Source organism: Rhinolophus sinicus, linkage group LG04, assembly GCF_036562045.2.
Source record: "Rhinolophus sinicus isolate RSC01 linkage group LG04, ASM3656204v1, whole genome shotgun sequence".
NCBI classification, from domain to species: domain Eukaryota; kingdom Metazoa; phylum Chordata; class Mammalia; order Chiroptera; family Rhinolophidae; genus Rhinolophus; species Rhinolophus sinicus.
The window spans coordinates 138,391,539-138,417,539 of record NC_133754.1 but is presented as its reverse complement, the minus strand read 5'-3'; the positions used below and the strand labels follow the sequence as shown (position 1 = coordinate 138,417,539).

The window sequence follows — 26,001 nt, the reverse complement described above, 5'->3', positions numbered from 1 at the left end:
TTTACTCCTCAGTCAAAAGTAAAAGATAAAGGACAATATTGTAAAACTACAAGCTATACAGACTAGCATACCCATTGTCTTTTAGGCCTCTGATAGAATGTTCTGGAATCAAATTAGAAATAATGTTGTTAATAGTAGTAATGGTAATATTAGTAGATATGCTGAACATAGCAAACTGCGTTTCTTATACATATAGCACCTAAAATGACCTTTTTCTCCAAATTGTACTAATCATTATTCATACTCTAGTTTTTCCAATTATATGATCCTGCCCAGATTTATCCTCATTCTTACCCCATTCCTTTAGATTAAGTAAGCTGTTGTCCTGGGCATAGGGGTTTGTAAACCAATAGGTAAACTAGAACTCCCAAAGCTCACACTGCATCACACAAGACCGTGCTGTAGGATTTGGGAAATTTCAGACAGCAATGTAAATGAACAAAAACACAATATAACAGAAAGGCTTGTAAGAAAGAAAGAAGCTTTTACTTTAAAGTTTATGAAGGGCAGCAGGACTGGACGTAAGTGAAGTATCATGATCACTAACTACAATGACTTCCTCTAACAAATTATTTTTAGCCACATCTTCAATCCATGGTCACTTGCATTTCTGACAATCCCAATAAATGATCAAGTAAGACTAACCCAATCAAAATATTAAAATACATTGCCTCCTGATTTCACAAATAAAATCCCACCTCACTTCCAAGCCATATGCTTCTCAAACCTTTGCTGAAACACAAATCCACATCTATTATACAGCTCTAGTCATTCAATATTATTTAAAAGGTTTTAAATTTCAAAACTCCACAGACTTCTAAAAATAAATGAACAGATCTTAATCTACTATAATTGGAATGAATTACAATTTTTGTCTTTAACTATAATTTAATTCAACTTCAGTATTCATGGCCTGTATTAACTCAAAGTAGCCTCTAAAAACTATCATATAATGTGAGGTAATATTCAAATTTGTTCCCTAAATCACACAAAGATCATTAAAAGAATTTAAGTCCAACATTTCCCCTAATTTTCTTTGCTTCAAGAAAACAGCACTCAAGTGGTTTCTAATACTGTTACAAGATGTGTATAATATAAAAACCAGTGAGCAAAAATGGTATTGATAGAAGTTCAAAAGCACCAAGCGCAACATTCATCAAAATGATTTTCTAAAGGTCTTCACACAAAACATAATATCTAAGCTAAATTCCATTGTTCTTAATATAAGTACTATACCCTCATAATACAATGTGAGTTTTTGAACAAAGTATTTTAAAATGTCCTTTAGAAACATGCAATATGATCATGTTATAAAATAAAGAATCTAACTTTATCTGGTGTCTGTGTGTCCATTTTTCAAGTTGAGTGTTTTTCATGGAACATCAAAATACATATTATAAATTTAAATGGTAAAGGTGATTTTGAGATCACTAACAGTATCTTTTTGTGTGTTTTTTATTAATGACCATTATGCTCACACTTCATTAAAACTCATCTGCGAGACTGTCATCAGATATAATCAGATACCAATCAGTGAAAGCCTGATATGACAGATTATACTCTTTGGGTCTTTAAACTGTCAGCCTAAATAGGAGCAGGGGAAAAACTTAAGTTCTATTGCAAAAAAATATATCCACAAAACAATCTACCCAAAGCAAAACGTAGAGAGGTGGACTTAAGGCATCTTAAGGCATTATTTCTGTCATTGGGCACACAAACTAGATTTTCTCACTACTTTCTTTTATTCTTCCCTTTCTAAAGCTGTGCATGACTAAACCACAATATAAGTTCCTTAGATGGATATTATTCCACATCCACTAGTGAACTAAGGGATATACATACAGATACAGTCAGTCTGTAGGAGACCAGGAATCACAAATATAAAGTCGTGAGATGCCTATCCTCACAAAAGCATATGTACTCTGCACAATAGTACAACAGGAAAGGAAAGCGATCTGGGAGAAACACTGATCACATTAGTCACTTCTCTCTCCCATTCCCCATGTCCTCAATCTCCACCTCAGCTCCTGCCCACACCAAAACATCACAGTTCAAGAAAACGAAGTTGGGGGCCAGCCCAGTGGCTCAATCAGTTAGAGCTCCGTGCTCCTAACTCCGAAGGCTGCCAGTTCGATTCCCACATGGGCCAGTGGGCTCTCAACCACAAGGTTGCCAGTTCAACTCCTCGAGTCCCACAAGGGATGGTGGGCAGCACCCCCTGCAACTAAGATTGAACATGGCACCTTGAGCTGAGCTGCCACTAAGTTCCCGGATGGCTCAGTTGGTTGGAGTGCGCCCTCTCAACCACAAGGTTGCCGGTTCAACTTCCACAAGGGATGGTGGGCTGTGCCCCCTGCAACTAGAAAAACGGCAACTGGACCTGGAGCTGAGCTGCACCCTCCACAACTAAGACTGAAAGGAAAACAACTTGAAGCTGAACGGCACCCTCCACAACTAAGATTGAAAGGACAACAACTTGACTTGGAAAAAAAAGCCTGGAAGTACACACTATTCCCCAATAAAGTCCTGTTCCCTTCCCCAATAAAATTTTTTTTTAAAAAAAGAAAGAAAACCACGTGGGTAGAATACACAATGCACTGGTATTTAACAATGGAAATGGGATATGGCTTCTATATGTATCTACGAGGGGTTATCAAAAAATATGGTGAATGTTTAAATTTAAAAATTTATTACAGTAAAAGATACATTGTCATTAATCCCCCTCAACATATTTCCCTTGCTTCAAACACACTTATCCCATCATTCTTGCCACTTTCTGAAACAGTTCTGGAAGTCCTCTTCTGTGTCTTTAGTTGTGCTGTCGTGGCTGCCTCCATGTCCTGAATCAGTTCAAAATGTGTACTTTTCGTGGTCATTTTGACTTTTGGGAAAGCCAGAGTCACATGGTGCCAGATCCGGTGAATAAGGTGGAGGAGGACACACCATAATGTTTTTATTTGACAGACACTGCCGTACCAGAAGCGATGTGTGACACAGAGCCTCTCCATTGTGATAAAAAAAAATATGGTGAATGCTGCTGCCCAGTGCCATTCAAGTGAAAAGCAGGGATCTTCAATACGTGAAGTGGTGCATCAAACCTTAGTAATAGTGTGACAAGTTCCAACTTCTTCAGTGCAGTCAGTCGGGTGTGAGCTATGGTTGAGAGAAGGTGTGTTTTAAAGTGTGCTGTAAATCATGCATCACGAACAACACATTAACATGAAATGGGCAAACGGTTTTATCCTCCATCATGACAAATCACCTCTGGTACGGCAATTTCTGTCAAATAAAAACATTACCATGTGTCCTTATTCACTGGATCTGGCACCACGTGACTGCTGGCTTTTCCCCAAAGTCAAAATGACCATGAAAGGTAATTGTTTTGAATCGATTCAGGACATGGAGGCAGCCACGACAGCACAACTAAAGACACTAATGAAACAGGACTTCCAGAACTGCTTTAGAAAGTGGCAAGAACGATGGGATAAGTGTGTTTGAAGTGAGGAAGAGTATTTTGAGGGGGATTAATGGCAATATGTCTTTTACTGTAATAAATTTTTTCCATTTAAACATTCACCATATTGTTTGATCACACCTCATACTTCTTCCTAACTGAAAAATAATCATTAAAAAAATAATGTTAAGAACATTTACAATCTATTAATCTTTCATACACTCCTTATTAGATTAGTAAAAGAGGTGAGATATAGCAAAACATAAGACTTATCTTGAACTAATGCAAAAATACTCCCTTTCATAGTGTGAAATGCTCTAAAACCTTGGTAAGTCTACTTGCCAAATTAACATTGAAATAAAATTTTATGAAATGCAAACCTCTTAACCAAAAGACACAATAATTTTTCTGCTACCAAACCTTAATAAAAAGAATGCTTATCCAAGTATAAACATTATTCAGGAAAAATGAAAAGCAGTAACTATGACCAATGAAAAAATACAAAAGAATACTAGTGTGGATGATGGCAGCACTTCCCAGAGCAGGGTCTCAAAGTATTCCAAAAGCCCTCAGAACTTTGACAGGACTTTAGTTCTTTCCAAAACCAGCTGAATAGAAATGAAAGGAAGAAAAAAGTCGACATTCTAATAACTGGGGAAGGAATGTTGAAAAATGAGATAAATAAACATAAATTAATTTGTATTGCTTCTGATGAGGGAGCTTGAAAATCCCTCTCCCTTTCTCTCTCTCTCTCTCTCTCTCTCATTGCCGATCCACATACTTGAGAAATTATATCCTGTTTTAGCTGTCTTATTGGTGAGCAACAGGCAAGAGCCCCAACTGTCAGACACTTGTCTGGCACACAGACACAAAGGAGCTGGCTCGTCAGGAGCTCAAGCTGTGAGACTCAGCGAAGCCCTGTGTAGGTGAGGAGATCAGGGCACTTGGCCACTGCTCCCTAAGGGAAACACTGAAATGGTGGAACCTTCTGAGACTCTGCCACAGGTATGGCCATTATGCCGGACCAGGGCTCTGGGTTTTCTTTCTTTGCTGTTCTTCTCAGGAGAAACAATAGCCTTTGAGTCCATTTGCAAAGAAAACACCAATTCCGGGATCCATGTTATTGGCATGTTTCCTGCTGCCAATCTAGCCATGGAATCATAGACTATTAGTGCTAGAAAGGGCTTTAAAGATCATCTCACCCTATTGTTTCATTTTACAGCTGGAGAAACCGAGACCTAGAGGGTTTAAGTGGCTAGTCTAAGGTTTTGCAGTGAGTGACAACAGACTGAGTACCAGAACAGACACTTTTCTCTTCACTCTTCCTTTGGCTGGCACTTTTAAAGACCTTTATTTCTCAGCCTAGTCACTCTCTCTCTTTCCACATAATCTCTCAATATATCTGTTTCCTCTCACCAACCAATGTACTTTTATTTTCAGGCCAGCTGCCTCACTCTTAGTTCACCCTGCACTCAGCTCCAATTAGCCCTTGCCCACTTCTGCCTAAGCAGGAAGCAGCAGGAGGCTCTGGCCGTCTTGACCAGGTACCATAAAACAAAGCAAGCAGTACTGACTGGGTGTTACAGTTTCTCATAAAAGGAGTGAGAAAGAAGAATCCAGGAGTTCAGAGTCAGCAATACACAAACATAGATGATTGTGCACACACAGTATTTTTGGACTAGACTAGATTTAACCTTGGAGACGTAACATAGCCAGGACTAGGAAAGGAGCCTTCTGAAGCAAAATCATGCTCAGGTTACACCATTAGTGAACAAGGATATGTATTTGTTCAAGGGGGCAGTTGGATGTATAGAAATTATAAGGAAATAATAGATGACTGAAAATGGTAATGATATATTACCTTACTATCTAAGTTCACATTTCCTAGCCTTTTTCCAAAAATCCGTTTAAAAATGTCTGTCAAATTCATTGGAGAAAGGAAGCAGAGGAGGTAGCTCAGCTGAGTCTGCCCACTTTATATGTTGAGGTTAATTATCCATAAACATGATGTAAAAGGAGTCATATAATTAATTAAACACTTAACAAGACTGGGGAGGATGGGAGTGGGTAAGATGAGGGAGGCAGGGGAAAAGCCTGTACAATATACAATGCTTCAACAAAAAAGATGACACACACTACCAGGTAAATTTTCAATTGGAATGTATAAATCACATTTCCAGTTTGAGAAAGATTAAGGCTATTTTATATTACTCAAAAGTGAGAAAAAAATTCCACTCTTAATCAAAATACTTAGAAAAAATAAATATGGAAATTACTAAATAACAACTTTATACATAGCAGTCAACTAGTTTCTTTAAACATCTTTAATATCCAAAGAAACGGTGCCAGTTGACATTTTTTCTCTACAATTTCATGTTAAATGTTTTTCTGCATGATGTTCCAAGGTTACTTTATACCTCAAGATTAGGACTGGCAAATTATTCCCAAAGTACTTATTGCTACAGATACACAAGTGGTCAACTCACATTTTTCTACCCTTAGTAAAAGAATTGTAAGCAATGCATTATAAAATGGTAGAACTGCTTGATGAGTTCATCTTTACACAACTATTTATTATCATTACATATTAATGACTACGTTGTGTATAAAGCTTATAAATAAGGCTCAAAATGTTTTCAAATGAATTCATGTGTAACAGACGCGTAAAGGAAAAATATATTGGACAGTGAAACGGACAATGGCAAGTTGTAAGAGTTTATGAAATGTTACATCATTAGTTTTCAGTCTAAGATCACTGGAACAGGAGAGTTATCCAAATAGATTAAAAGAAATCCATTATAATAAGTCTGCAAAATAAAATGAAAATATAACTTTGGGCTAGTATCCTATTAATTCAGTGTATGGTTGATAGCTTGTGTTTTGATTTATTTTTAAAAGGAGGGAGGAGGGAATAATTGTTTAATGAGTATAGATTAGTAGGCAAAGTCTTTCAAAAATTAGGGCCCATAGGGAAGGAAATGATGGTCAGGAGCATATTAAAAGGATTCTTAAATGGCAAAAAGATTAGAATGGGTGTCTTCTAGTATTCCCTAATAATAAAAGCCAACATGAATTGAGCATGTATTCTATGTCAAATACTAATAAGTAAAGCACATGAATTATCCCCTTTGATCATCACAGAACCCCATAAAGCAGGTAAGACTGATCCTACTTTTCAGATGAGAAAACTCAGGCTAAATGAAGATAAATAACTTATCCAAGATCCCATTGTTAATAAGATTAACTGAACGAAATCTGACTCCAAAGGTCTTTAACCAATATACTTCTTCCATTGATCTATTTACAGAACAAAACATATACCTATTTGATACTTTACATATATTTCAGTTTTTAACCAATTTGTTTTTATTAAGTACATCTTGTACTTTGATATAAAATATAAAACCTTCAAATACACAAGTTTTGAAACAATGTTACATACTTTAAAACTCTTAGTGGCATAAAAATAACTGGTAAACTGTAGGACCACATTTTAAAAGACAAATGCCTGACTTATTTTATCAAGACTAGTATTTAAAAATATTATTATTCTCTGTTGATGTTTTGGATTCTTTGTGGCATTTCACCACAATTAAGTACTATGCCTTATAAAGGTACGTTTAAAATTATCACATTTTGCTGATTGTAGTTAAACATGAGATAACAGTATAGATAAAACTATTACCTGGAGAAAAAAGTTTATATGATGCAACTATATCTTTCTAAGCTACTTGAGGAAGATACTAACTACAACTGTTTTGAGTATATGTCTTTTAGAGTATATATTGCTGAGGGAAGAAAATCAATGATGCAAGAAGAGCACAAAAGTTCAATAGTTTTTAAGAAAAAACTCTTATTGAACAAATATTCAGATAGAGAAAACAATATATGATCACTTCCAGTTCAGTATGGCACAGAGTAAGGCAGGGAATCTGAAACGTTTCAGATAATAAAGCCTAATTAAAAATTTAAACCAGACTACTTCAACAGCATGAAGTGGGGACTGACATCTCCAGACAATGTTTAATATTATTATTGTTGATTTAATTAACCTGATAAATTATTGTCATTTATACTTTTGAGAGAGCTATTTTTAGATTATACATAAAAAAGGATATCATTAATGACGGCATATAAAAATGTTATAAGAATGTACAACGTATTGATGTGTGCCAGTAATACCAAATTTATGGAATACAATGCCATGCTGCCAAAATAGTATGAGATTCTCAAGTTAAACAAAATTTTTGAGCTGGAGACTGAAATACCTGCATAAGATGATCAATGTACATATATGCCTATAGGACTAACGCTGACATTCAGACTACACCAAAGATATTAATCTTGAAACTGTTTTATGTTGTGCTAACATATATTAACACAGAGAAAGACAGGCTCTGATATACAACTGCAAATTAAGACAATATGTTAAATTTAAAATCCATAGAAATAAGGCAATTATATGCTTGAGTACACATAAATAATTTTTTTTCTTTAAATAAAAGTTCTAATCAGTTCACATTCTTAGTGATAGTAATCTCGTGTTGCAAACAGCACAGCACCCTCTGGTGCATCTGTTATAAGATGTATAAAATTCCCACAAAAAAAAAAAAAAAAGGATAGAATCAGAGTAAAAAGGAACTTTGGATATCAATAAGTTGATACTCTTTTATTTACTACTCCATTACATATTTTTAAACATTGATGCTTAAAAACAATTTTCACTTAAAAAGAGCACTAAAAACTATAGTAACAAGTGGATGAGGAAAATGTTTGTTTTAAAATACTTAAAATAATGAAGCAACAAAAACACGAGTTTCCAACGTTTATCATTCAAATTAAAATAATGCTGTCCAAAAAGAAAAAGAAAAAACTCTTTAAGTAGGGGATGGCAAAGTTAACTTGTCGTGTTAACCAAATTTTACTTTATTCAAAACTGCCTTGGCTTTTGCTTCAGATACATTTGACTTGTTATATAAAATGTCCCTGAGTACTTTTTCTGAATTCAAAGGGAATTTACCATAACTTTCAGAATTTTTAAGTGTTTTGTGAAAAGGATCTGCAACTTATACATAACTTGAAAATATAATAATATTCAGAAATAAAAATTATGTTGTTACAACTCTTAATGTGAATAGTTCAAAACTTTTACTAAAACAAACAAACCAAAAAAACGAAAAAAAAAACTTCCTAGGAAAATAACTCCAAAAGTATATTTTACTGAGGACAAAAGCAAAGGATGCCACCTGCTTTAGACAACCCTTTTGTGAACCACTGGAAGTCCCAACACAATGCACTAGAAATGAAAGTGACACCTGTTTAAAGCAGCCATCTGTCCCTAATAAACTGGATTTAGTCAAATCCACTTAATCTGGGATTTCCAAAATGTAGGAACACTATGCACCTGTGAACAGAGAAGAATTTAAAATCTGGTTTTTGATGGCCACTGGGAATTTATACCAGAGTTAAGGCAAATGGTTTCATTAAGGAAATTATTTATTTTTTAAGTTTAAGTCGAAATAGAAGATTTTTCAGCTAATGCGCAACATAAAAACAAAAAAGAAAAACAAAAAAACCAACAGACACTCTATAATGTAAAGGTTTACTTCTCTGAAGACTTCTTAATTTAAAAATTTCCTTCTTTGGTATTCTCATTTCTTGTAACATAGTCCCACTATAATAACACGAACAAAGTACCATTCCTATTTGTTCAGAAAAGTGTTTTTTAAAACTCTTCCCACACATCTGATGCTACATCCACTGTTTTAAACACACACACAAAAATACACAAACACGCTTAAAAATTTGAAAAGCAAAATCATACCGCACCTACTGATTTCTTAAGTTTGAAGTTAAAGGAAAGCACACACATCAACTTTCTCAAGAATGATGAAATATGTTGCCAAAAAGTAAGAAATATCATTATTTAAATAATACATTGACTCTATCTTGATTTAGGATTTATTCATTTTTAATTGTTAATGTTTAATGGTAAAAAATTTAGGGTTTAGGGTAAAAAAAAGTTGGTTAGGGTTAAAGTATATTAAACTTATAAATTATAAACGTTTTATTTGAGTAAGTAAAGTACAAGACTATTTGAATATTGAAGAATAATATATTAGTTTTTAAATTAGGTATAACTACCCCATATAATGAAAAATTATGGATGCATTTTAGAAATGCATTTTAGTTTACTATATTACACACATAAATATACTACAAAAATATGCCGATACTGGTTAATTCAATTCATAGGCAAAATAATCTAAAAGACTGAGATAGGCATTATGACGATACAACGTATCACAGATATTCAGCTGCTGAAAACAAGCTACAAGTGACTCCTATTTAACAGTTTTAGTTTTAAACCGTGGTCATTCACTTTCAGAGATTTCTAGTAGTCTAAAAAGTGAGAACACAGAAGAATAGCAATACACAATACACTCCCTTACAGGAAAAATACCACAGAAAGAATAAATGAAGTGCTATTTACCCTTCTGTTAAACTTTAAAAAATTATAATTTGCTAATATTTCTGGTTATTTTCTCAATCCATATGAATGATATTGACATACTTGAGACCAAAGCATCTCTAACGGCAACTTTTATATCACCTATATGCTTTTAAAAAAGGATAATAGAATTCAAATTAAGTTCTGCTTTCAAATCAACTTGTGAATGAAAGTCTAAATTATTGAATCTGAGGTCATGTTCATGAGTGAAATGCCTCAAAAAAGTTCTTGGACACTGCAAATCAAATAAAACAAGTAAACCATAACATTATAGCATATAATCTATTCAGCTGAAAACCCATTATGTAAATGGCATAAGGTCTGAAACTGTCTCAAGACAGCAAAACTCCTATTAACTTCAGAGAGAGTTTATAGGACTCAGGAGCTTCACCATCCAAAAGAGTTCAGGCATTTGACACTTATCTGAACAGAAGAAAAAAAAAAAAAAAAGTTAGTATGAGATTTGCATGGAAGCCAAGTTGGGGAGGGGGTGAATATAAAGGAATTCGTATGCTCTGAGAAAGACTTCTTTCAGAACTATCATCCTCATTTAAAATAGCAATCACAAGAAAATGTATTGAAAAAGGGAGAGTTAATAAAGAAAAAAACCAAAAACAACTCTTATTTTACAAAGTATTGGCCTTAATAGTATTCCAATTACCCAACCTACTCTTTGACAATCTCAAGAATAATTAATACTGTTACATTATTCACAGTGCTCTGTCAGGTAAATCAATATGTTTACTGTTAGAAAGAAGATTATTTAAATAAGTATTTTAAAATTCCAAATTGGAAACTTCAGTATGTGCAAATACAATAGTATATTTGTTTTAGCACACATTCATTATCAAAACTCTTTACTCATAATAATCTATTAATTAAACGTTAGGCGGAAAAATGAATACATTTACAGGATCTGGAAAACTGCGTTACCCCTCACCAACAGCCATACTACTTGAAGACTGATAAGTATTCAAATCTACAGAGAAAAAAATAGATTTTTTTTTAAAGAGACTTAAAAAGGAGAAAGTTCTCTCCACTCACCAGGTTTAAGTCACTGCCCAAAGAAAACCAAAAATAAAGAAGAGTATGTTAAGTACACACATGCCTAGATCTTAACAACCATAAAGAAAGTGAAATATACACACGTTTCAAGTTGAGAAGCTTCATACATTCTTTATGAACAACTTGACTTCAATTGCAACTCTCAAAGAAAAGCGAACAGAGGAAAAGATGGAGAGAAAAAAAAAACTCTTTAAAGTACCATAACTGTCACAAATAACATTGTAAACTGAGTTCTCACAAAGCTTCCTCATGTCCTTTCCCTGTTTATCACACACAAAGTCTTACAACCACAATGAAAATTGTGAACACTCCACTGTGGGGAAGGAGGTTCATCAAAGTGAAATGGAACCTCACTACCACCCCTCCCATCTCCTCATGAAGGATAAAGCACTGTCAATAACTACAAACCCAAGTAGCACTGATGCCCTGCATCCGGTTTAAATCACAAGCGCGCGCGCACACGCACACACACACACACACACACACACACACACACACACACCAAAAAAAGAGAGGAGAGAGACTTTAAAGAAAAAAATCTTTCCAGTACAGCCGAGTCCAGCGTAGAGGCCCCGGGTTTCAGTGTGCAAGCGGTGTGGGGGGAGAAGAAAGGGTGGGGGGAGAGTGCTGAATGGATATTAAGACTGTTTGCAGCACAAAGAAAACAGTTTTAAAAGAAAAAAGAAATCCGTGCAGCTGATGATGGTTAAAAAAAAAAAAAAAAAAAAAGCAGCCCATTTAGCACAAGGCAAAAATAAAGGGAACAGGCGGTGGGAAAAGTTCACCGTTGTACGAGGATAAAAATAACAAAACCCTTAACAAGGCCCCACAAGTGAACAACAACAACAAAACACCATCTCTTGGGTACCCCCCCCCCCGCACATTGTTGTCTATTTCGGTTTTGAAAGAAGCAGGAAACAAGCAGCTTTGAAAAAGAATTAAATTAAAGGAAAAAACCCTTCTCTCTTCACCTGACTCTCTTCTTCAGATCAGACCTAGGGGAGAGCTCCACCATCCGCAACGGAAAACTGTGGCTCCCTCTCCCGCTCATCGCGCAGCCCCCAGCGCTCCCGCTCCATCCCTGAAGCGCGGCCGCACAGGGCCCGGGCCGGCCGGCGGGCGGGCTGCGCGGCGCCCACACCCCCGACCCAGCCGCGGCGCGCACGGTCCATTGTAAACAAGCCCGGGGGACGGAGCCCCTCGGCTGCGGCGCCGCAGCGGCAGCCCCCGGTGTCAGGAGTGAGACCCCAGCACAGCCACAGTCGGCTCGCGCACACGGACACACACACGCACGGACACACGCGTTCACACGCATCCACACGCTCCCACACACATGTAGAGACCGAAGAATATTCACCTTGGCTGTGGATTATTGTGGTGTTGTTGGTGGGTGATGGAGATGGTGGTGGTGGGGAGGAGGAGGAGGAAGAGGAGGAGGAGGAGGAGGAGAGGAGTAGTTGTTGTTGATGGGTAACAGTCGCCAGGACTACGGTGACTATGGCGCTTGATTCACAAGGCAACGGTTGCTATAACTCACAAAAGAGAGAGAGAGGGAGAGAGAGAGCGAAAGGGAGAGGGAGACACTCGCAAGGGGAGGGGTGGGGGAGGGAAAAGGGGAGGAGGCGGGCCCCGAGAGTCGCCGGAAGGGGCGGGCTTAGCGCCATGACTGACAACCCCAGATCCCGGGCTGGTGGGGGCACAAGGCCGTGGTTCCGAGTAAGGCCTCCGAATAGAAGCTCACAGGTTTGGCAGGAGCTAGGGTCACCCCAGTCCTCTCAAAGGTTCGCTATTACACGCGTTGGCCAGGCTGGACGGGGAGTTTAGGGGCGTGGTGCGAGGGGTACGTTTTGTGAACCGAGAGCTGCCAGTCCCAGCAGCCAGCGTTTAGCAAAGGAGACCCCGAGTCGCGAGAAGGTAAGGGCTAACCCATGGAAGGAAGGTGGTGGGGTCGATTCCCAACGCTTTTCTGGACAGACCAGCAACAGCTGGGGAAGAGCCCACTTTCAAGTGCGCCCTCCCCCCTGCCTAAAGTGTCACTTCCGGGGCGGGGCTAGCGGAGGGTCCCGGATGTGCCGCCGCTTTTTATTTTATTTTTTTTCCTTTTTCTTTTTTTGCTTTTTTTTTTGCTTCCTCCCCCTTCGTTTCTCAGGCTACGACGGTGTTCCTAGTTGTATCCTCCTCGTTTATAGCATGCCTTGGCCCGTTAGGGCTCCGTAGCCTGCGCTGCACTGGAGGGTCCGAGGCGTTTTCGCCCTCCTGCTTTCTGCGCCTTGGCCCGCTCCCGCCTCCTGAGGCCAAAATTCCGAGGAGAGCGGGCGGCGAGGCGTGAGCGTGCGGCCATCGTCGCCATCTTAGAGCAGATGAGCCGCGCGTGTGGGCAGCGCGCCGGCCTCCCGCGGACCTGCCGCTGCGTGGCGCGCAGAGGGGAAGGTCCGAATTCATCCGGCCCTGGTTCCAGAACGTAAAGCGAGGTTATCACTCCGTACTAACTGGGCGGGGAGTAGGTGCTAGTAAGCAGCGAAAAACGGCCCTGCCGGGAAGATGTGGTCCACCTCCGTGAAAGGCGTTGAGGGGTGGGGTAGCTGACACCTTCCGAGGTAGCACCCAGTTAGTTTCTAGTTCCCCGCTATCTTCAGCCCTTAAGTAAAGTGCTCGTCCCTCTTTAAAGTTGACCGAACCGGCATTTGAGCTCAACCCCCTATTCTATTGCTTTCCTGGCCCTATGCCCCGGTTACTTGACAACCTGCTGTATTGAGACAGACGAACAGGCTTCCTTCTGTAATGGATGTTGTTACCACACTACTGGCCATCTCGAACCGCTGGCCCTTGGTATTGCACAGCCTCTGATACTTAACGGTTCAAAGATAGTCGTCCAGTTCTCTGCAGACAGGACTCCTGCAGGCACATGCCCCCAGGCCCAGCCAGTACCCCAAACCCCCAACTTATGCAGCTAAGCTGCTTATCCAAGACAATAACCTTAGAAGTAGAGCCATAGGAAGTCCGTCCTATTCTTGAGGCTTAATTTTTGCACCTGCAAAATAAGGGGTTTGGGCCTACATAAATTCACAGTGCTAAAATAATAGCGACCATTACTAAGGTCTTACACTGCCCCAGTGTTTTACATACGTTATCTCATTTAATACCCAACACTATTAGGTACATCGTATTTTAGAGAACACAGGCACAAAGTCTTAAAAGTCAGTGATTTTCTCTTAGGGCTCTGTGTCATGGGATATTAGGGAAGGGTAGTTTGGAATCAACTTAATAGATTTTAAAAAGTGATGTTGCCTTTGGTAATCTTATAATGAGTTATAGAGGTTCTTATAATGTGTTACAATGTAATAGTGAACAGTGGTGAGCACAGTGCTAAAACTGAAAGGTTGCATGACTCACCACGGTACTAGTAGCCCTTCTAGTCTGAGACAAATGATAATGTGACCAACAGCAGTTCAATTCTTCAAATTTAGAATAAAAATTGCAACATACCCATGGGAAATAAGGTATGCATTCCAGCTGTATGAAAACTGGTAGTCATTATGAATATTCGTTTTATTATATTCCTATAATGGCGTACAAAAGTGTTTGCTCACACTACACAGCTCAGAATAGCTTTGCTTTTTTAGTTCTATTGTCTGTTGTGGTTAGGCTGTCCCTTCCCTCACTGTCAGCTGTTGCTTCTTAACTGCTGTCAGTGAACATAGTTCTGTTATCCTCCCCACCCTTTTAATTTACTGCTTGTAATCTACAGGAAAGAAAACCACATAATGAAGCTTGAGCAAAACTGTCTCAAGAGTATAAACAGGTACTTTGAGGAACTCTCCTTTAGAAAAAGTTTGCGACTTTTGTTCAAGGACATTGTAATATCAGTTTTAAGCTGCTTAGAGACTTTTTTTTAACCTACTTTCTGATTTGGCTTTTTCCTTAGGAATAAATTTCCTTAAGTAAGTTATTTAAAAGTTCAGATTTAGAACTTCTAACCAGAGTGAGATTAATATGAATTTTTCAATGTTACTACCACACTGAATCAAATAAGCCACCAGTTCAAGCTATAGATTCAAAAACATGTTGGATTATATATATGCATGTATTGTTTTCTGCTATATAACTAATTTTGAAAGGACCTAGAAATCTGTTTGCCTATAGTCAGTTCTGATTAGATCTCCTTTTTGGTCATTTTTAAGCTGTATAGTCGCATCTTCATATATGCTGTATATATATTTCAGAAATAAATTATTTGTTAAGTCACAGAAAAGAGCATTGTCTACCATTTATTAACTGTTATAGTGCATTACACACTGGGCTCAATGAGAAAAGGTATCTAACCAAAAAGTATCTTAACAGTTCTTTTTTTTTTTTTTTAAAGATTTTTTTATTTTTATTTTTATTGGGAAGGGGAACAGGACTTTATTGGGGAACAGTGTGTACTTCCAGGACTTCTTTTTTCCAAGTCAAGTTGTTGTCCTTTCAATCTTAGTTGTGGAGGGTGTCATTCAGCTTCAAGTTGTTGTCCTTTCAATCTTAGTTGTGGAGGGCGCAGCTCAGCTCCAGGTCCAGTTGCCATTTTCTAGTTGCAGGGGGCACAGCCCACCATCCTTTGCGGGAGTCGAACCGGCAACCTTGGGGTTGAGAGGATGCATCCCAACCAACTGAGCCATCCGGGAGCTCAGCGGCAGCTCAGCTCAAGGCGCTGTGTTCAATCTTAGTTGCAGGGGGCGCTGCCTGCCATCCCTTGCAGGAGTTGAGGAATTGAACTGACAACCTTGTGGTTGAGAGCCCACTGGGAATCGAACCAGCAGCCTTCGGAGTTAGGAGCATGGAGCTCTAACCGCCTGAGCTACCAGGCCGGCCCCCTATCTTAGCAGTTCTTGACAAAGTCAATAAACTGTCAATGCAGTAATTATTTGTTGAGTACCTAAAATGGGCCAGACATAGTTCCTGTCTCTAAAATGCTCAAAGTCAATATCTGTGAATTTAAAATGTTATGTCCTTTGAACTTGGATTGTTTTTGTTCTCAGCTCAGAGATATTAGACAGTTAACAGATTTGTATCTGAACCATTTGAAAAATACAAAGCCCTGATTATTTAGGTATAGATTATATACTTTATAAATTAGTACATTCTCATGGGGAAATTTCCTTTTCAATATTATCTATTAGGTTATTTTCTCCTGTTGATATCTACTGAATATTCAAGGACTGACATTAATGCTTGTAGAAGGAAAAGCTGTCTATGAAAAGATAAAATACTGATATGTGATGGTTCACTTCCAAAAAATTGTATGTATGAGAGTTTTGAAAATCAATGTATTGGTCTGTGGCAGCTTACCACTGAATTTGTGGGGAATCCTTATTATAAAGCAGAAGTCACATCTACTTAAAAATTTTATACTTCATTATAATACACAATTTTCTTAAATTAAGAGACACCTAGAGTTTTAGTTCTAGTGAAATGAATGGTTTCATTTCAACCATTATTTATTGACTACTTAAGATATGCAGAGCACTGAGGAATTAGACTACTGGATTACTAAATGCAGTAGATCTGAAATTCTGTGGATATATGATAATTGTCAATAATAATAGGGAGTGATAGAGGCCAAGGTAATTCAAACTATACATAATTTGCCACTCTTCTCTGGAGCACACCCAACTTTACCCATACCCACCCAAAGAATGTTTTGGTTTTGAAAACATTATAGGTTTTGTTTTTTGTTTTTGTTTTTTTTCGTAGATTTGTCTTTCTAATTGTGTTTTATTTAAGTAATACAAACCAACTATTTACTCAGCCTTCCTAAGTATGTCCATCCTTATATATAACTTGGAATTATATTTTTACCCCAGCACAGAAAGACGATAAGTAATAGGTAGTAAGATTATCCTTGATAAATTTTCAAATATGTGTCAAGTGTGACCATACGGTAGGTAATGTTGATTTGCTGCTCAAAGAAATGAGTCCTACTTTCTAATCCTGAATACATCTAGAAACTAAAGAAATTGCTTTGAGTGAACTCTAGATGATTATAGAGAATAACTTTCTTCAGAGGTAACATTAGGAGTACTTGAGAGATTTTGATGTTGACTCTGACCAGGTTGAGAAAGTTATGTAAACTCTCTAAGTGACAGTTAAACTCTCTAAGTGACAGTTAAACTCTCTAAGTAACAGTTAAGATTGGAGGTGGAAGGAAATATTTATAAATTAAGAATTAAAAGACTTGAATGATCTCAATTCTACAATTGTAATTTTCATGAATTTTCAGAGATGGCACATCAGTGAATTGTTTCAAAATGCTAAACATATGTTTATGTAATACTTCTGTGAAATTAGGAGGGTTTTTTTGGTGGAGGAAATACTAATATAAATAAAGTTAATAGATACTTCTACCAGCATTTCATTTCTTAAGAATTTTGTGAACCCCAAGTAGACTTTTACAAGGCAATGAACTTGAACTCTATTAGAGGTTAACTCCTATAATTTAGTCAGCAATTAATGTCAATATGTGCTGAAAAGTTTTTTATTTTTATTCAATTAATATCAAAAATATTTATCAAAAATGATTTTATTTGAGCCATAGTCTTCAACTGCCAAAGAAAGTCTTAAGTTGACTCTCTCTCTTTACTTTTTTTTCCCCTTTAATGTACAGTCTGGAAAAAACATCTCCCAAGTTCCTGTCGGGCCATTATTCCTATTTTAAACATATTAAAAGTATATTCCCACTGGAATACATACATCTTATCCTCCCTCCCCCCACCATCACAATACATTATAAAGCCTACATTTAAATTGTTTTTGACTAATATCCATTGTTAAAGCATATAACTGAATTTTTTTACCCTTCTAAATATTTTTATCAACTTACCTCAGCTACTAATAAAGAAAAAATAAAAATCACTGATTCAAATTCCATAAATTTGTCTCTTCTGATGCCTATTTTTGTTTGTTGTGAAAAGTGAGAATTTATGTGCATGGAATATCTTTCCAAAATTTTTGTGGTTTTTTTTTGCTTAATAACTTATTTTTAGGGACAAGAAACACAAAAATATACCTTGTACAGTGGAATGTTTAAAAAATTTGTCTCCAAGTGCTGTGAAATTTTACTGAGTGCTTTCTTTGATAAAAGAGATTAAAGTCATTGTTAAAACTTGCATAGATCTGGCTTAATGTGAAAGTACTGATTAGAACTTGGTTTTGGATACCTCCAGTCCCATATCAAATCAAACATATTAAAATGCACCCATATAGCACATTAAAAAACATAGCTAAGAATTTATAAATGGTATAATGGTAAGTTTTATAGACATCTAATTATTTGTTCATTTTGATTTGCACTTTTCATATTTTGAAGTCAACTTTTTTTGAGATCCCCAACATTTTCAGAAGACCTTGAGAAACATGGAAGTCCTGAACATACTGCTTGATGAATAAAAGGGCCTTAAAATATAGTAGGGAAACTGAATTTAACACAATTTGTCCTAGTTTGTTTTTCCTTCTTTTAGGGAGGGGGGGATGTTAACTAGAAAATACAGAAATACACTAAGATAACAAAATTATAGTTAACTTTGGATACTGGCTTTACAAAGATTAGAAAAAAAACTAATAATCAAGAGAAAGTCATGTAAACTCTCTAGGTAACAATAAAGATTCAAGAAAAATTATTTTCTAAGACGATGACTTAAGTGCTCTTGAACTGAGCACCCTAACTTTGCACTACAATCTTTACATCATTATAAAATCACACATTATTAAAAAAATAAAGACAACTGAATTTAATTATAAGGATACTCTATTTGTAGTTTCAAGTGTGTGACACAATAATTACAGACTTCTATTAAATGTGATATTCTTCACCCAGAAGAAATAACCCTAAAGGAAGAACACTAATGATGAAAGACAAGAAATGTTATGTGAATAATTTAAAAAGATACATAAAAGTCTCCGACAAGGGACTTTTCATAGGGTTAAATAAACCTATCCTTGAAAATGAATAATTTTTTAAGATTAAATTCTTGCTCAAATCAAAAACAATAAAATCATATAAAATAACCATGTCGTTTTCTTTCGAGTCAGTACTGATTCAGTGTCCCAACAATGTAATACAAAGGACTATGTTTCTAGAAAAGCCGAAAAATATGTCACCTAAGGAACCAGCTACAGAGATTGCAGAACTGAATGATACATAAATAAGTGGATCTAAAATGGAGCTTTATCTGAGGTAGGCATTCCCACTGCTGAGAGTAAACTAAGGAAATATCCAATATAAGTAAGTTATAAAAATATTTTTAACTTAGTTGTATAATCAAAACATTACAATTTATTTGCACGTCTTGAAAAAAACCACATTACTGTATTTGGCAATCATTTTTGGGAAAGAACTGTCCTAAAAATGTATTGTAGACTTCAAAAGATAAAATGCTTACCTGTCAGAAACAGGTAAGGTAGGCTGGAAGTTGTAACACTTTTGGAAAGGAAGTTGACAGGAACCTTAAATATCCAGTCTTAGTCTGATGTCAACTATAATGAAGCTTATAAAGGGGGAGAGAAGGAGAAATGTAATCAAAATCAACAGATAGTTACTGTGGTCTTTTTTTTAAGTATTGTGGTTTCATTGGTTGATTTACTTGTTTGTTTCATTTGTGGAGAATGAACCAACAAGAAACCATTTGGAAAATAATAGTCCTACAGTCAAGGTATAGTTAAAACTTGAACTAAAACTATAAGGCTATAATAGTCAGCGGATATATTCTAAAAACTAGTAGAAAGAAAATATTGACAGGACTTGAAAGTTACTAAGCATGAAAAATACTTTAATCCCAGATATTTATTGAGGACCTGCTATATATATGCTATAGTAGTTATGGGCTCATGTGCGGCGGGCAGACCAGGTGGGAAATAAGCAAGAGAGGAAGATAACGAAAGAACTAAAGTCAAAGTTCCTCCCTGTGCTAGATATCTTGTTTCTCCAGATTCGCTCACTCTCTACTCTTCTTCACTCTCTTTCCTAGAAGGGTGGTCTTCATGGACCTCATCGTTGCATTCCCATACTTTCTGGTAGCCAGGTGATTTTCATCAGTGGGCAGCACTGGCAGGAGATTGGAGGTGGGGAGCTGGGAGAGCGAGGTCAGGGTATTTATTACCCAATTTCTCTCCCTGCAAAGTGGCTTCAACATTCCTGTATCCCTTCACTGAAGATGCTGATAAAGCCTTTTTCCCCTCTTACCTTTGGGTTTAGGGGTGGTAACTCCTCCACTGCTTCCCTAGGACAATGCATGATTCTTTTTCATTCCAATACACCCTTATCTTAGTAAACAGGTCCTTTGTACTTGAACTCTCTTCAAAGTGCCCTCCTTCTTGTGCCCTCTGTTTCTTTTGGGGACTTTAATGACATCAAATAAGATCACAAACTATATTACTTTGCTAGGGCTGCCATAACAAAGCACCAACATGTTGTTTAGAACAAGGACGCCATAAACTTGGACCGAGTTAAACGCACAGAACAACATAACAGGACACTAAGTCCCTAGTAATTGTGAGGCTGCTATACTGCCCTTCACCATCTATGGTTACACTAGAAAAAAGCAATCTTGTTTTCTGTCAGCAGAAATGAATCCTTTTCCATGAGCTATGTACTGTTCTCCGTCTTACATGTGTATTATTTCAGTTAATCTTATAACACACACACATTATATATATATATATATATATATATATATATATATATATATATAGTTGTTATCCTCCATAAGGACACAGACACAGAGATATTAAATAGGTTTTCCTAAACAACATACTTGTGGAGTTTAGACTTGAAACCAGACTAAGAGAATCTGACTCCAGAATCTGTCCTCTGAACCACTATGTCAAGCCACCTCCCTCTAGTCTCTAATCCTATACCCAACCATCTGCTATATTGAGAATATGGTTATTTTTGCGAGCTACAGCCTAAAGAAGTGAATCTTACTTGAATTTGGAATAGTGCTACAGTCATCAAGAGATGAAAAGCAACCAAAATGAAAAACTTTGGCAAAGTTTTCTACATACCTACAATCTTATTTTCATGGCTTATTTTAGCCTAAAATTTGCCACAGTTTACTCACAATGTTTCTCATCAATTTTTTTAAAACTTTACTTTGGAGTCTCTAGTGAAGCTCTGTAAGTCTGAAATGCATTCACTTCCTAGTTATATGGCTGTGATAACCCCATAGGGCAGGAAGGTGTTTTAGATCTGTGCCACAAATGGGCTTCCCCTTTGCCATATTCTGCCAGAGTCCTCAGAACCCCAGCTGGGGATAATCTTTGGTACAATCCAGGGGCAACTTCGGCACTTAATTGTCAGATTTCTCTGAAGAAAGACTGCTCTCAATCAGGAGTCAGTCCGTATGGTGACAGTCTCTGTTGCACTCCATTTACAGCAGGAGAGCTTTAAGAGTCTTACTAGGCTTTGTTAACCCCTCTCTTATAGCAACTAGAGAAAAAAGAATTGTAAAGGCATCTTGATTTTTTTTTCTTTAATGTTTGGTAAGAGGATAAATCTGGACCAGTGGATATTGTTCTATTCCCTTCACATCTGTCCTCTTAAAAGGCTTCAGAAAAGCCATTGGATCTACTCAGACGATATTAACACATTATAATTCTATTATAAAGAAATAAGGCAATAAATAAGGGATCCATTTATCCACTTGCAGTAAGAAGTTCTGAAGGCAGAACACAGAAGGTGAAGGACCTATTATGAAGTCTCACACAATTTGCTCTCAGGCAATAAATAGTACTGATCCTCAAGAATAGCCTTATTAGGATGGGATTTTGAAATGAAGCTATCCCTATACCTACTGTGGGTTTTTATTTCTACTCCTGAGACATTTTCCAGCTAACAGACACTTGAAAAGTACAGTTGTAATCAGTATTATGCCATCTTGGGGTAGAAATAAGTGTATATTTCTTTTTAAAAACAGCTTTTTTGAGGTATAATTCACACAGAGTATAATTCACCTGTATTAAGTATACAATTAGATAAGTTTTAGCAATATATGCAGTCATTTGACCATCATCACAATCAAGTTATTACATGTTTGTATCACCATCAAAAATCCCCTTGGGGCTCTCTCATCCCCTACGTCGCCCCTACCCCAGGCCCCAGGAAAACTTTGATCTGCTGTCACCGTATTTTTCCTTTTACTAGAATGTCATATACATGGAAACATACAATATTTAAAGTATTTTTTGTTTTTTGTTTGTTTTGGTATGTCTTCTTTTACTTGGCAGGATATTTTTGAGATTCATCCATGTTGTGTATATCAATAATTCATTTATTTTTATTGGTGAATAGTGTTCCATTATATGGATATGCCACAATTTGTTTTCAATTTTTTTTATTATAAATAATATTGCTATGAGTGTTTGTATATGTGTTCTTGTAGATGCATGTTTTCAATTCACTCTGTAGATACCCAGGAGTGAAATTTCTGTGTCATATGGTAAGTGTATGTTTAGCTTTGTAAGAAACTGCTGGAATGCTTTCCTACGTGCCTGTATCATTTTGTATTCCCATCAGAAACGTATGGGAGTTATAGTTGATCCACATCCTTGTCAATCTTTTTGGCAAGGATTAAAATACCTCTTAGCTGTTCTAATGGATGTGTAATACTAGCTCATTGTAGTTTTAATTTGTAGTTCCCAAATGTCTAATAATGTTGAGCATCTTTTCATGCACTTACTGTCCATTAATATATCTACTTTTGTGAAATATCTGTTCATATTTTATCCATTTTTGAGTTGTTTTCCTTCTTATTGAGTTACAAGAATCCTTAACATAGTTTAGATACGCATCCTTTGTCAGATACATATTTTCCAAGTATTTCTCCCAGTGCATGGCTTACATTTTCATTTCCTTGAAGGTATCTTTCAAAGAGCAAAAGATTTTATATTTGATGAAGTCTAATCTATCAAAATTGTATTTTATGCTTTGTGACATTTTTGTTTTATCTAAGAAGTCTTTGCCTAACCCAAGGTCATTTGATTTTTCTCCTCTATATGCTTAACAAATTTTTATTGTTTTAGCTCTTAAGTTTAGGTTTATGAGACATTTGAATTAATTTTTGTGTAGGATTTGAGATAAGGGTTGAGGTTCACAACTTTCCATACAGATATCCAATTCTTCCAGTACCTTTTGTTAAAAAGACTATCCTTTTCTCCAGACACAGACAACAATTTAGTTGTTACCAGAGAGTAAGGGGGGAGGGAGTTGTAGAAGAGGGAAAAGTGGGTCAAATATACAGTGATAGAGACTTGACTCTGGGTGGTGAGCACACAATGTGATATATAGATGATGTATTACGGAATTAAGTATTACAGAATTGTACACTTGAAGCCTGTGTAATTTCACTAACCATTGTCACCCCAGTAAATTTAATTAAAAAAAAAAAAACATTACAAATACAAAAAAAGAAAAAAGACTATCCTCCACCAAATTGCCTTTCTTACTTTGTCAAAAATCAGTTGTTCATACATGTGTGCGTCTATTTGAGGATTCTCTATTCCGTTGTTCCATCGGTATGTTTGTCTATCAATACCCCAAAACCACATTATCTTGATTAGAGTAACTTTATAATAAATTTTGAGATCAGGTAGTATTAACCCTCCATTTCTGTTCTTTTTTTTCAAAGTTGTTTTGGATACTCTAGGTCCTTTGTATTTTCATATGAATTTTAGAATTGTCAATATTTTACAAAAAGGCTTGCTGGAATTAGAACTGGTATTGTTTTGGGTCTATAGCTCATTTTGGTGAGAATTGACATTTTAATAGTATAGAGTCTTCTGATCCATGAAAAAGCTAAATCTACCCTTTTGTTTATGTCTTGAATTTCTCACAGTAATTTTTTTTTTTTTTTAGTTTTTAGTATACAGGTCTTTCACATCTTTTGTCAGATTTAGCCCTAAGTATATCATAATTTTGATTCAATTGTAAATGATACTGTTTTTATATTCCTTTTGTTTATTGCTAGTATTCAGAAATGCAGTTGATATTGTATATAGATCTTATATCCTGATGCCTAAAGTCACTTAATAGTTCTAGTAGCTTCTTTCTTGATTCCATCAGATTTTCTAATGCAGATAATCGTATCTGCTGTGAATAAAGACAGTTTTACTTTTACTTTTCAAAAAGTAAGACTTTCTCTCCTAACATCCTCCTACCCACTCAGGTCTCAGAGATAAGCACTGTTAAAAATGTTTAGTTTTATTCCCTCTGAAAATCATAGTATTTATGTGGATCTGTAGTTCAAATTTAAATCTTGTCTATTGACAGCCTACAGTGAAAGATGAAAAAATTACTCTATTTTTTCATCTTCTGACTCCCATTTTTCAAGTTACATTATTCTTTTACATTGTCTGGATTTATAACAATTATTTCCATTTCTGATCATGTGATGGGTTAGGGATGCTAAATAAACCTCCTTCAGCAAACACCTAAAAATTCTGGATAAAATATTTTAAAACAGTTTATTAAATGTATTGCTAAACTGGCAAGAAAGTAAGGGAAATTCCCAAAGACCTAGAAAAGACAAAAGCCCAAATTTTAAAAAAAGTAAACCAGTGTTGAACAGAGACATCTACCATTCCTTAGTAAACTAGAATATCAATTTTAATGGTCTCTTGGAGACTCGCAACAAAGCCTTGGACCTCATGGGGTAAGAAATTACAATCTGAAACCCCTCCACAAAGTCAAGACCTGAAAGTTACACCCTCAAGAAAATGTGTCTGAGAAGAAAACAGTCTCTATGAAAGAGGAGGCAAAGAAGACATGGAGGGCTTGGGGTCTTGGAAAAAAGAGGATCCTGTACTAAATCCTTCCCAGAGTCAGTTAACTCCTTCACTTGTATTTATGTAATTGTCAATTTTAATGACTATTGATGAGTGGAGTTTCATTTTAATATTTTTTATACTTTGCCATTCATCTTAACCTCTGAAAACTTTTCTCCTATGGTTATTGGGTAGTGATGCCTTTATGAACAGAAGAAGGAAGAGTAGCTCTCCCACTCTCAACCCAAATCCTTCAGCTAACATACAATAAATATGATGGGGTGTCCTGAACTCAAGGTAGACCAAAATGAATTTGAATTTAACTTTTTAAATGTTTTTGTGTTAGCTAAAGGAATTGGTATGCTACTGCTTGATTTCCTTTTTCGTTTTTCTTTTTTGCTAGATTCAAGTCTGAGAATTTATGATACTGAGAAAAATACTGGAAAACTACCTGTGTTTAGAAAAATTTTAAACCTCACTTTATATATTTTCCTCTTTATGAAAAAAGGAAGAATAGATTAAGTACCACTTTGACAAATATATTAGCTCTAGTGAGTCAGAAACTAGAAAGTAAGGGTATAGAAATTAAAATACAAAACAAAACAAAATTTTAAAACTTTTTTATAAAAATCACCAAACTCTATCTTTTGCTCCACTGAAATGTCACTCCTAAGGTTTCACAGTTTGGAATCCGTTTACTCTTATAACTCCCCTCAAATCAATTTATTGGTTTCATAAATTTTTCTCCACAGAAAATATGAAAAGTTTCTTGACTTCTAATCTCCTCCTATGTTGTAGTTTTTCTCCTTCATGGGTGTATTTTGATAATTCTAAGTCGGTTTTTAAAATAAAATTGGAGGCTATATAATTAAGCATTTTTTCTTTTCTTGTTTTGAAGTATGCAAATAGGAGCTTTTAAAGGAACAAGAGTGGTTATCATCTTCATCCAAACATAAGTTTCTTCACTAATGTGATACTAGTGTTAGACCATCCTAAATTTAACTTTTCACCAAGGACCTCCAAAATGATTTGAAATCTGCTGCACTTCTTAAGAAAGATGCATATTATCTGTGCAGTTTTCTCCTAGTGATGTATCATCACAAGAGTACCCAACTTTGAATTTGGGGTTTTGAATGAGCTTTATTAGTGTTATTGTGAGGAAATCACTTCACCTCCTTGA

At 36.2% G+C, this 26,001-nt stretch overlaps 1 protein-coding gene across 7 annotated transcripts in view; it reads right to left on the bottom strand.

Moving 5' to 3' along the window:
* Positions 1 to 12,641, bottom strand: part of RFX3 (regulatory factor X3) — a 265,614-nt gene extending 252,973 nt beyond the window's left edge. For 2 of the 7 annotated variants that reach the window (XM_074330486.1, XM_074330488.1), the window contains exon 1: positions 12,388 to 12,641. Coding sequence is in view for 3 of the 7 variants with exons in the window: in XM_074330490.1 (XP_074186591.1) it covers positions 11,114 to 11,135 (22 nt within the window). In the remaining 4 variants the exon portion in view is untranslated. Of the gene's footprint in view, positions 1 to 11,113; positions 11,495 to 12,001; positions 12,345 to 12,387 lie in introns of those variants that run through there. The other 5 variants (XM_019730013.2, XM_074330487.1, XM_074330490.1 and 2 more) reach the window with 5 other exon arrangements.
* Between the last annotated feature and the right edge of the window lie 13,360 nt (positions 12,642 to 26,001).